This window comes from Polistes fuscatus, unplaced genomic scaffold (genome assembly GCF_010416935.1).
Source record: "Polistes fuscatus isolate 324 unplaced genomic scaffold, CU_Pfus_HIC Scaffold3, whole genome shotgun sequence".
Taxonomy (NCBI): Eukaryota; Metazoa; Arthropoda; class Insecta; order Hymenoptera; family Vespidae; genus Polistes; species Polistes fuscatus.
In genome coordinates this window covers 8,224,508-8,236,651 of record NW_025113107.1, presented here as the reverse complement: position 1 = coordinate 8,236,651, position 12,144 = coordinate 8,224,508, and the positions used below count along the sequence as shown (strand labels likewise).

The 12,144-nt window shown below is 26.9% G+C and overlaps 3 protein-coding genes across 3 annotated transcripts; 1 reads left to right on the top strand and 2 right to left on the bottom strand.

Moving 5' to 3' along the window:
• Positions 1–1,681: 1,681 nt before the first annotated feature.
• Positions 1,682–5,460, bottom strand: LOC122519304 (endoplasmic reticulum aminopeptidase 1-like). Its single transcript, XM_043638671.1, is given in 11 exon segments — positions 1,682–1,948; positions 2,053–2,180; positions 2,421–2,509; positions 2,582–2,865; positions 3,014–3,093; positions 3,096–3,147; positions 3,252–3,520; positions 4,121–4,387; positions 4,508–4,659; positions 4,766–4,956; positions 5,242–5,460. Coding segments are annotated over 11 exon segments (1,998 nt in total).
• Positions 5,461–5,985: 525 nt separating this feature from the next.
• LOC122519718 (glutathione S-transferase-like) lies at positions 5,986–7,756 on the top strand. The gene is made up of 4 exons (XM_043639377.1): positions 5,986–6,602; positions 6,735–6,902; positions 7,001–7,143; positions 7,336–7,756. The coding sequence occupies exons 1-4, from the start codon at positions 6,470–6,472 to the stop codon at positions 7,501–7,503; spliced, it is 612 nt and encodes a 203-aa protein (XP_043495312.1). The 5' UTR covers positions 5,986–6,469; the 3' UTR covers positions 7,504–7,756.
• A 44-nt stretch (positions 7,757–7,800) lies between these two features.
• On the bottom strand, positions 7,801–9,946 carry LOC122519717. Its single transcript, XM_043639376.1, has 4 exons — positions 9,454–9,946; positions 8,833–9,049; positions 8,473–8,628; positions 7,801–7,932 (listed from the first exon to the last, which is right to left on the bottom strand). The coding sequence occupies exons 1-4, from the start codon at positions 9,621–9,623 to the stop codon at positions 7,801–7,803; spliced, it is 675 nt and encodes a 224-aa protein (XP_043495311.1). The 5' UTR covers positions 9,624–9,946.
• Between the last annotated feature and the right edge of the window lie 2,198 nt (positions 9,947–12,144).

The window sequence follows — 12,144 nt, the reverse complement described above, 5'->3', positions numbered from 1 at the left end:
AAATTCTTCTTTTAATTTCTGTTCATCTTTAAATGAAGAGACAGTTGCTCCAATAATTGCATCCACAACATGATCGTTTAGTGCGAATTTTTCAATTAAATTTTCCCAATGATTTCTATAAAAAAATTGTATATGTCATATTTTGTTTTTACTCAATTTAAGATTTGTGTTAATCATGTGGCTAATTAAAGTTTGGTTTTTATGTTATATGTACAATTGTATAGAAATCTTTAAATGAAGAGACAGTTGCTCCAATAATTGCATCCATAACATGATCGTTTAGTGCGAATTTTTCAATTAAATTTTCCCATGATTTCTATAAAAAAATTGTATATGTCATATTTTGTTTTTACTCATATTTAAGATTTGTGTTAATCATGTGGCTAATTATATTTGTTTTTTCTTTATATGTACAATTTGTCTATAATTTTGATGCTAATTATATCTTTTTTTTAAATTTATATATAAAAGTTATATATAATCTTGATGCTAAAAATATATCTTTTTATAATAAATGATATATTTTACCTAAAAAAATCCCAGACTCTATCAAGACCCATTGGATTTAAAGCGATATTACTAATAATTTCAAAAAAATCTTGTCTACGAACTACTTTCTTATCTTGTATTTTTTGGAGATATCTACAAAACACATCAAGATAATTTTATATATATAATTATTGTTTAATTTTATTTAGAAATACATAGCACACACACACACACACATACATACTTAGCGAGAATATCTTTGTTTTTAACAGCTGCTAATCTTATTAAAAGTCTTTTTTTCTCTTGTACGTTTGTTTCTCTTAAAAAGAATTCCCACATTTTTTCAAATATTGATTCAGCTGCATTACTTGGCACAAAGAGACCTTGATATATAAATAAATAAATAAATAAATATATGAATTATTTCAATTAGAAAAATATTTGTGGCCAATAAGTTCGTGGGTTATTTTTTTAAATAAATAACAGGCAGCACAAGCGTATGAATTATGAGCTAATCTAATACATGTATTAAAGTAAAATTTTTGTGTATATTACTTAAGATAACTAACCGAAAAATTAAACGAGGAGACGAACATCAGGATGTAATTTTTGTGTGCCATTACTTTCAACAAATTTTTTAAGCTTCACAGTAGCTGTGTCCAAGCAATGATCGAATTTTACACCGCATGCTATCTTCAGTATAAGTACCCGTAATTCTCTCGAAAAATCGATCGTGAGATTAGGAAGATTTCTCGTACGATCAAATATAAGAGAAATAATAATACTATTAAATTTTGTATCGATTTTCTACCTGTGTGGTAATTCCTCTTTCTCGCTCACGTTCCATCCCACTTGTTGATACATTTTTTCAATCAAACGTTGTATATAGTACTGCGACAAATACGTTATCTTATTAATTAGATTTCAATAATAATAATATTAAAAAAGAAATTATATTTTTTTATATGAAATGACAAAGAAAAATCAAATCACATAATTTTACATAAATATTTGTTATAACGGTGAGAAAGAAAATAAAAAAAATAAAATAAAAAGGTCAATATCCCTCCCTTCAATTTTTATTATACGTTTAACAGAATGGGTTGAAAAGTCTTTTTTAAAAGTTTTGAAATCATGTCGAAAAATAAAAAAGTAAGCTCGATAAAAAAGCAAAATTGCTTGTATGTCAGGCTTAAAACTTTTCGACCCACATACGTATGTAATATATAATAAAATTTAATAAATAGAATTGTACTTGAAATAGACGATACAAATTAGTTGAATGAAGTAATTTGTTAACTCGATTGATCCATTGACCAGCAACTATCCAAGGTTGAACAGTATTTTCGTTTTTTAGATAAGTGGTCATGTTTAAAACAATATGATAAAACAGATCTTTATTATCACCTAAAATAAATGCATCGTGCAACAAATCGGCACGATTTATTGGATCCAGAACCTATTCATCAGATTATGAAAACAAATTATTAAAGCATATTTTTGTTATTAATTATATATTTAAATCAATAGAATTTTTAGAGTGCATGTGTGTGTGGACTTTACTTGAATATCTGTCAATAACAAATTAGTGAACATTTTCCAATTATCCTTTGTGTAATTAACAATGTAATAACCAACCGAATTATGATTCAATTTAACCCAATTTATTGGTTTTTCTAGGACCAATTCAACTGCACGTATATTAAAAAGGATTTGTAGTTTTTATCAATACATTTTTAGGATGAATCAATCATTTTAATCGATCCAAATGTTATGAGATTTATTATTTTGTCTATTTAGTGATAAATCTTAAGGTCAACTTTGTTGAAGCCGACAATATTTATTGATTTGAAAATTGTTTGGATCAATTAAAATGGGATCGAGAAATTGCATATTGTTAAATCGGAAAGAAAAAGAAAATAGAAACTTGCCGCAAGAATAATTTGCTGGGAACCAAGCAATCTTGATACCATCTTCTTGTCGACTCGTTATGTATTTTAAAGGAATATCCCAGCTTTCCCTGTTATTGCAAATAAACTATTATATAGAACAATAATTGATAAAAACGAAAATCATCGTTTATCTTACTTACTTGAATGAATCATCTTGTGTTTTATCAATGACGTATCGTTGCTGAGATAATTTGACTAATTTGTTTTTCTGTTGTACATTAATAACAGGAAATCCAGTTAATCTCGTCCATCGGTTTAAAACATCGATTAGGTTAACGAAATTGTGATTTTCCTCGTTAAAATGTTCAAAAAGTTCTTTTGATTCAGCATTAGAAAATTGATACTTTTGTAAATAATTTCTAATTTCAGAAATGAATTTAACGTTTCCCATTGCGTTTTCTAACATGTTGATCACTGCAACACTCTGATTAAAAAAAAAAAACAAAAAAAAATTAAATATTATACAAAGTACTTTTTGTTTAGAAATAAATATTGGCAAATATTACGATATTGTAAAAAATAAATAATGTTATTAATTATATAATAGGACAATATATAAAATGTTAGCGTACTTTTTGATAAGAAATACGATCAAACATTTGGTATATCTCGTCGGAAGCTTCCAAATGATTTATTATTGGATGTGCGTTTTTTTCATGTCGTAGATCATTGACGTATATTTGGTATTCACCGGAAATGTTTGCATCTAAAAAAAACTATCATAATTACACTACAATTAATAATTAATAATTTAATTATTTATAATTTTGTTGACGTAGTTTTCTTTTTTAATTTGATAATATACAAGACCTGATACCACTCGGGAAAAATAAAATCGACTGCAACGTGTTCCATGTATGTTGCGAAGCCTTCGTTGAGCCAAAGATCGTTCCACAATTTCATAGTAACTAGATTTCCAAACCACATGTGTGCTAATTCATGGGTAACCGCGAGAGCAACGCTTTTTATATTTTCACAGGAACTATGTTCCTCGCTGTATAACAATTCGGTTTCACGAAACGTTACCAAACCCCAATTTTCCATTGCACCAGCTGTAAAATCCGGTATTCCAACAAGATCTGCAAAATTTTGATCAATTATCTTTTAATACGTATGCATTTTATTATATAATACATATGTATAATGCGTGAGTTGATTATTATGAAAGTAATTTAAGTATTATTTGTATATATATATGTATTTTTTTTTTTTATGATTCTTTATTATTATTGTTATAATGTAATAAAAAGGATACTGATATAAAATCAAACAGTAATAATATTGAATTGTGAAATAATATTATGTATTAATAGTATTATAGGAGAGTAAAAATAGAGAAAATGAATAACTATTAATATTAAGCTTCCAAACACATAATCAATATAAATTATTGCCACGACTACAGTGTCGAGAATAATTCAGCCAAGGAATATTTTTAAAACTAATTACGATATCGAAAAATTCTTTTATTTTTGTCAGTATTATGTATTCTTAAATTTTCGTATTTAATTAACGCCTGAAAATATGCAACACTTTATACTTAGTCGATAATGGGATTACTAACGCCACTTATCGATGGAAACATTTTTTCATAACAAAAATTAATTCTCTATATATAAAATATTGAAAGAAAATGTATATTAATATGAATTACATTGTTCGATTAACTAATGCTGTACCTAATTTTGGAAGAGCATAATCGATGTTCAAAATATTCGAATAATATTCGATAGCTTGTGCAGCAATATTCAAAGCAAATTGAACTTTATTTTTGTAATCCGATCTAACGCAAACACTTAGTGGTATTCTAGTTCCATTTAAAGAATCTGCGCTTGAAGTTAAACATTCGAAATCACTTATCAGAAAAGCTACCAAGTATGTCGACATCGGTAGAGTTGGAGCAAAAATAGTTATCATTAAATCATTTTTATCATCTGCTTTATCGACTTTTTACAAATAAATTTCGAAAAAAGAATTATATCTTTTATATCTAATTTTTGTATATTGTAGATTTTTAGTATTTTATAAACTTTATAAAATAAGAATAGACTGATAGAATTTTTTACTTACTATACTTGGCATGTTAGATAAAGCATGATAATTTGATTTTTCATCGTGAACGATACGAATATGAAAAATAGACTTAAAAGATGGCTCATCGAAACAAGGAAAAGCTCTTCTTGCATATGTTGGCTCGAATTGTGTGACCGCCAATTTTCTGTGAGATAAATAAGCCGGCAACAAAATAAAAAACAAAGAAAGAAGAATATTATAAAATATTAACTATACAAAAAAAAAAGAAATATAAAAATCATTGAAATAACCTGATACGATCATTTTCAGAATTCACCATGTAACTGCTCAAATAAAAGCCATTAATTTTATTGTTCAATGTACCACTGTAATTCATTCTCAAAAGATAATTATCAGGTGATAAAGGATTTGTAGTTTCGATCACTATCATTTCATATTCTTCGCTAAGATAAATAGCATCGATTGAAATTTCGTTATAAGGCTGATCAATTTATACAATTTAGTTGATGTAATAGTTAAATTCTTTGAATGTAATGCTATAAAATCTTTAATCTAGAAAATAGGAATGGAAAGAGGTCAAATGTATTGAAAGTAACACAATTCGATCACTTTTATACAATTTACTCGATGTAATAGTTACATTTTTTAAATATAAAGCTATATAAATGTTAATTTCAAAAAATGCGGGAAAGAAGAGTTTGAGTCAGACATATTGGAAGTGACAATTCGATTCAATTAATCGAAATGTAAAAGATCGAAATGTTACCTTCATTATTCGTAAATCAATTTGTATAGCACCATAAAATCTGTCCTCAATAAAATCCGGTGATGCTGCTATGATATATTTTTTTGGTACAATATCCTTGGACAAACGACCATTGTCCGCGCGTTTGAATTCATTTTCATTTTTATTGAATATTTTTTCTCGACTAAGTACTATCTTGAAGGTTATTAAAAATAAAAAAAGGTATCGTTTAGTTATCATTACGATTGTCGAAACAAAACTTTCTTTATACTACTATCTTAAGGAATTGATGATGTTTGATCGATTAAACATAATCGATATTTGACAGTAACGCTTTTGTTTATTTCAATATCATCCACGAGGTTTTATATTTTATATTACTAACGATAATTAATTCGAATGAAAGAGGTTATTCAGAAAAAGTTATCAAGTTGATTTATTGTTATCTACTAACGTATTCAAGGATATTTTACACCATGAGAATATATTTATTTATTCACAAAAATATTAGTGTTTAAATAATTTGTATATGTATATTAAAACAAAACATATTCTATACTTTATATAAATTATATTTTAATAATATTTAATATATTATATATATTGATCAACACGATCAATTCGAATCAATACGAAAAAGTTCAATATATAAAGTTAAGATAATAAAAAATCGAATAATTACGATAACATAAATTATAAACGATAAGATATATATATATATATATATATATAAACGAAAAGATAAAGAGGAAATTTAATTAAAAATAAGATCCAATTCGATATTGTCTCATCTTTGTTATAATATTAGGTTGTCCCAGATAATAGAGCAGAACGGTTCATATATAACACCGTAAATCAACCTTAAACAATAAATATCGTCTATTGAGAAGTCGCATCAGAAAAAAGAAGAAACTTATGGGACAACCTAATACATCAAAAAGTGAAAGTACATGAACCAAGGTTCGTGCAAAGTTACGATGACCGGTTTTGCTGTATGCTGTTAGAAAGAGATGGAGTGAAGTTTGTTTAACGAGGAGGGGGAAAACGTGAAATTCTTGCGTAAGATTGTTCAACACTAGTAGTCAGTATCGATTGGATCTTCAATTGGATAGTATCGTTCTTGTTCAATATTGCTAGTACTTAACTATAATAGTAAAAAGTATTATTTAATTAATAATTATTAAATAATAATAATAATATCTCTTGGAATATTTATAAAGATAAAGATAAATATTTTATTGATCCAATAATGGTGCACTACAAATTATCTTATTTTGATGTAATGGGCTTGGGCGAGCCAATAAGATTCTTGCTAAGCTATGGTGGCGCCAAATTTGAAGATATTCGTATTGGTCGCGACGAATGGTTGAAATATAAACCAGGTATGTGCTTAGAGTTTTTATTAAAATAAAATTTAAAAATATTATTATATATATTTTTTTTTAATATACTATTATAGCTTATGACTGTTTAGCTTAAAATAATGAATTTATTTTTCTATTGTCTTTTTGGAGATACTCCATTCGGTCAGATGCCAATTTTAGAATTCGACGGTAAAGTTTATTCGCAAACGATACCAATTTGTCAATACTTAGCGAAAAAATATAAATTAAATGGTAAAACAGACTTGGACGATCTACAGATCAATGCTATTGCCTCTGCGCTTCATGATCTCAGAAAACGTAAGATTTAAATATTTTTAAATTTTGTTATATTAAATATTACAATATTTTGTTTTTGGATTTAATTAACTAATTGTCGTTTCTTCATTTATTTATAGAAGTAGCACTTTTCTATAGAGGCACTGATCCCGTTGAAAAAGCCAAAAAAAAGGAAGAAGTTTTGTCTACAATTTTACCATTTTATTTGAAAAAATTAGAAGAACTGGCTCGTAATAATGGCGGTTATTTACATGGCGGTCAGGTAAAAATCAAAACCATTTTTATCATTATTTTATTAATAACGAATTTCTTTTTTAATAATATACAGATTGTGGGCCAAAAGTTCTTAAGTGGTTTTAAAAATCAGTTAATTTTTTTCTTTTTTTTAAATATTAATATATATCTTCCACAATACAGAACAGAAAATATTTTTTACAATTTTTTTTTTTCTTAGCTGAGTTACGCCGATTTATTCTTCGTGGCTATTTCGGATTCAATTAACAATGCTTGCGAGTTAGATATTACCAAGGATAATCCTAATCTAAAATCTCTCAAAGAGAAGGTACTTGCAATTCCAAAAATAAAAGAATGGGTTAACAAGAGACCTAAAAATGACTTTTAAGTATTTTTCACAATTTTCAATTTATTATTATCACGCAAGCTTTATTATCTTTTTTACAACATGTTGTATAGTTGCGATAATAAAATAATTACATTTATCAATATTAAAATCGACGTGTGAGATGTGTGAGTTTTTTATTGGAATTAATTTTATAAATGAATGCAAAAAATAAAATTAAATTAAAACTGTACGAATAATAAACGGATTCGCGTCGAACGTGAAGAGCAATTAAATAAATAATTTATTAATATCATCGTATGGATTTATTTTCTCATACTTTTTCCTTTTTTTTTTTTTTTACAAAATACCGATGTACAATAAGAAAACAAAAAGTGATGTTGATATGAACATAAACGTGGCTGCAGTTACCGCAAAGAAAACGTTCTTCTTTCGTGATATCTTCGTTGCTACGTGAAAATCTTTTCTCGACTGCAACAAATCGTATATCGATTATTTCCAAATAAATTAAACCAGTATAAAATGAATTAACGACGAATAAAGATTATGCAAAAACATCTTAAAAATAGAAAGTAATATATTTTCAAAATAATTTATTCCCAATAATAAATGTTTAACGTTTATATCTTAGTATGTGTTAATTTAATTGAGTATTTAAGAAAATATACTATTCATTTATTTTGTTTTCTCACAATCTTTCTTTACCGCGAATGAATAAGAGATATTGTAAGATGTTATTGTAAGTAAATAGTAAATATGTGAAAGGATATCAGGAATTATTCTAAACCTTTGACGGTCAGTAAGTCGTGACCTATGGAATCGTACGTGTCTGTAATACCGATAACGTGAAAAATTATAATTCGTGAGCTGTTCTTTTGATTAAAAACAAGTTTAATACTACTACTAAGGAAAGCTTCGTATTTCCTAGTAACAATACTATATAACAATAAAGTTATAATATTATTACTCTATGTGTTCTATTTGAGAAAAAAGACTACAAATTTGGTTTACCTTGATTTGTAAAGATTGAGTCTTCCGAAGTAGATCGTCCAACTTTTGACCCCTGTCTATCAATTTTTGAACACCGTCCATTAACATCCGTCGCACTTCGGCTAATTCATTTTCCAATCTTGGTACGATGTTCATTTCCTGCTGATTGTATTCCTCCTAAAATGAATATAAATATAAAATTATATTTCGCGCGGTTAATAATATATTTTATATTTAATTTACAAATAATTAATTGAAATTAATTAAACGAATATGTAGAATAACATTTTATGCAAATTATTATGTGTTAAGCATTTGATACTTTTAATAATACAGTCATCGTATAATTACAAATTTAATAAATGACAAAGTAATACTTACGATAATTTGTTGAAGTGGTTTAGAAAGATCTATGACAGCTAGATTAGTTAGATCTCTCGATAGATCAGCTAATATTGGTACTTCTCTGTAAATATTTCTTAGTTTGTCGAGAAAGATTTGAGAACAGGATTCCAATTCAGATACTGCCGATGAAGATTCTGGTTTTATTGTCAAGCAAGCATAATGAAGTTCTCCGATCAGTACATGCACTATATATCTGGAGATAATAACAAATGGTATTTTTCAATGTGATTTTGATTAGAATAAAGGTAAAAAGAAAGGCTCGTTTATATCTAACGATTGATTTTCATTAATCCGATATATTCAAACATTTTCACGAATAATCAAAAATTAAATATATTGTACATAATATATACAAATAAACGTGTATATAAAATTAAACGGATAATTATTTTTATTCATTTTTTATAAATTTTCAATTCGATAAAAACATTAATATAAAAGACTATTAGTTAAATTAGTCTCAATTGATTCTCGAAATAATTACGTTAGTGGTCGAAAGAAAATTGAAATGAAATTCAATAAGAAAAATCCAAATATTGGTTTGATAATAACGAGCACAAAAACGCACCGATATCAAATCGAGGATAGCGAGCTTACTTGCCCCGATCGAGGCTGGTCCTATCGTTTTCAAGACTCTTAATATCCTGTATCGTAGTTAAAGCAATTTCTCGACAATTTGCTTCAGGATCGACTAAGTAATCAGCGACGATCTTGCAACCGGATTTCTCCCAAAATGCAACGACTGCGTACTGGACGATCAACGACATTTTTCCCTTTTTCTCACCAAAAATTACAAGAAATGCAGAAACACTGACGCGAACAAGGAGAGACAGAAATGATTTTTATTCCTGTCGTTTTGTCGTGTTTCTTGCTTGGCTACGGTATATCAAATAATGACAAAGAAATTTTGATAAACTTCAAGAACACCCACATTAACATGCATACAAACAAAAAAATAACATGATTCTCTCCCTCTTTATTTCTCTGATATGCCTATCAGTTTTTTATCACTGGTCGCATTTTCTCTAACAAAATATATTAATGATTTTTTATACTAAAACGTATCATTTTTTAAAGAAAAAAAAGATAATTGAATACATGCATATATTTAACTGAAATGATATTAAAAATCTTTTTTTTCTGATAATGTTATCTTCAATAATAATTAATTGAATATATTAAAATAATAGGTCCTTATCTATAATTTTCTAAAAATAGAAATAGTAGTAAACTATTACGGTATGATATAGACGAAACCAAAGAAGTGCAGTAGTGAATTAAAATAATTGTTAATTAATCGATAGAAGTGTCTATTGTTGTCTAAAAGCTCGGATTCTATGATCGGTGCACCGTTTTGCTCGAAATTCCCCTTCAGACTGGGCCTTTGTCCTCTATGTTGATTCTTTTATTAAATATTGTTTATATGACTTTCCGAACGTTGCGCATGTGTGCAACGGTAATAATCTACCTAATAAATAGAATTTAAAATTATAACGTTCTGATTTTAGAATTTTTATCATTTTTATGTAATTATTTGAACGTTCATGCGCTGTAATGACTTCGAGAATAAAATGTTCCTGTAATATAAGTAAAGTGCATTAGTGCATTAAAATAATTGTTAATTAATCGATAGAAGTGTCTATTGTTGTCTAAAAACTCGGAGTATATGTCCTGTGTATCGTCTTCCTCGAAATTCTTCTTCAAACTGGCAAGTTGTAATCTATAAAAGTTCTTTTATTGAAAGTTGTTTATATGACTTTCCGAACGTTACAGTATATAAAAGCAGTTACTTTACTATCTAAATGTTTTAAAATTATCAACCGTATATAAAAAGAGTTCGTATGTTTTACGTAAAGATTCCTTAATGATTAAATTATAATTTTTCTTAAAAATATATTGTACATATATATATACATAAACTTTAACATTTTACTTAAATATGAATGACTATGATGACGATTATTTAATTCAAACAATGAGTAAGTAAGCTATTGTAGTGAGCCACTATAGTGGTAATAGTAGGTTCCTATTATTAAAATATCGACCGTTGTTAATGGCAATTTTTACTTTAATAATATTGACTGTCAGTAACCTTAATATAAAGTATTACCAACGTACAGTAAATAAGTTAGAAATCTACTATTACCGACGGTCGGTTTTGTAAAAACAAAAAACTACAATTATCGAATGTCAATATATTTCAAAAGTAGGAAACTACCGTTACCGACGGTAGATAAGATAAAGGTAGAACACTACTATTACCGATATGGTGCTTAGCCGGCTTGCCACTAGAGTGACTTTTGCGAATATTTTTTCCAGGTCGATGCGCCACTATAGTGGCTCACTCGAGTAACTTACTTACTCACTGTTTTAATCAAATAATCGTTTTCACACAGTCATTCATATTTAAGTGAAATGTTAAAGTTTAAGTATATATATATATGTAAAATATATTTTTAAAAAAACTTATAATTTAATTAATAAGGAATCCTTACGTAAAACACTTAGATAGTAAACATTTGAAACATTTAAAACATTTAGATAGTAAAGTACTGCTTTTATATACGGTAACTGTTTTATAACAGACTTCGTACACAATTATTTTTACTATATTTTATTAGTATTATATCGCGACAGTTGCATAATCCTTCTGAAGAAAAAAATAAAGAAGGAGAAGGAGAAAAAAAAGATATAATTAATTATCTCGAATCGAATTAGAATTTTAAGTCTTTAGCAAATTAAAACAAATTTTTAGAAATTTAAAAATAAATAAAACAAAATTGATAATATACAGGATATACAATACATATGTATATATGTATGTATATAATTTCTAAAGGAGGGGAAGAGAGAGAGAAGAATATCAGACGATGTTGTAAATTTGTGAATACTTCGTACGCATTTAAACGAACGAATAATTCATAAATAAGAAAAGAAACTGTTCCCTTTCTCATCGAGACACTTTATTCGCATACTTATTGCATCCTGCCTATATCTTAATTCTTCGTAAGAAAATGCGCAAGAGAGCGCTATGATTTCTTTTAAACGTTCGCTTAATTTTTTTTTCATTAATTCATTTATTTATTTATTTATTTTTTTTTTTTTCAATTCTTTTTATTCATTATTTCTTTTTCCCCCTTTTTTTTCTATTTTTTTTCTTTTTTTATTTCTTTCATAGTTCGTCGCGGAATGGTACGAGAAAAAATGTGTGTGTGTAAACGTTAGATAAACAGTACAATATTATATTTTCTCATCCTTCTTTTTTTCTTTTTCTTTTTTTTTTTTTTT

Excerpts from the sequence above, each read along its gene's own strand:
- LOC122519718 (XM_043639377.1), top strand. The coding sequence starts at position 6,470 with ATGGTGCACTACAAATTATCTTATTTTGATGTAATGGGCTTGGGCGAG. Across the intron at positions 6,603-6,734 it reads ATGGTTGAAATATAAACCAG|ATACTCCATTCGGTCAGATG; the intron begins GTATGTGCTTAG and ends GTCTTTTTGGAG. Across the intron at positions 6,903-7,000 it reads GCTTCATGATCTCAGAAAAC|AAGTAGCACTTTTCTATAGA; the intron begins GTAAGATTTAAA and ends ATTTATTTATAG.
- LOC122519717 (XM_043639376.1), bottom strand. The coding sequence starts at position 9,623 with ATGTCGTTGATCGTCCAGTACGCAGTCGTTGCATTTTGGGAGAAATCC. Across the intron at positions 8,629-8,832 it reads AACCACTTCAACAAATTATC|GAGGAATACAATCAGCAGGA; the intron begins GTAAGTATTACT and ends TATTCATTTTAG. Across the intron at positions 7,933-8,472 it reads CTCAATCTTTACAAATCAAG|TCGAGAAAAGATTTTCACGT; the intron begins GTAAACCAAATT and ends GATTTGTTGCAG.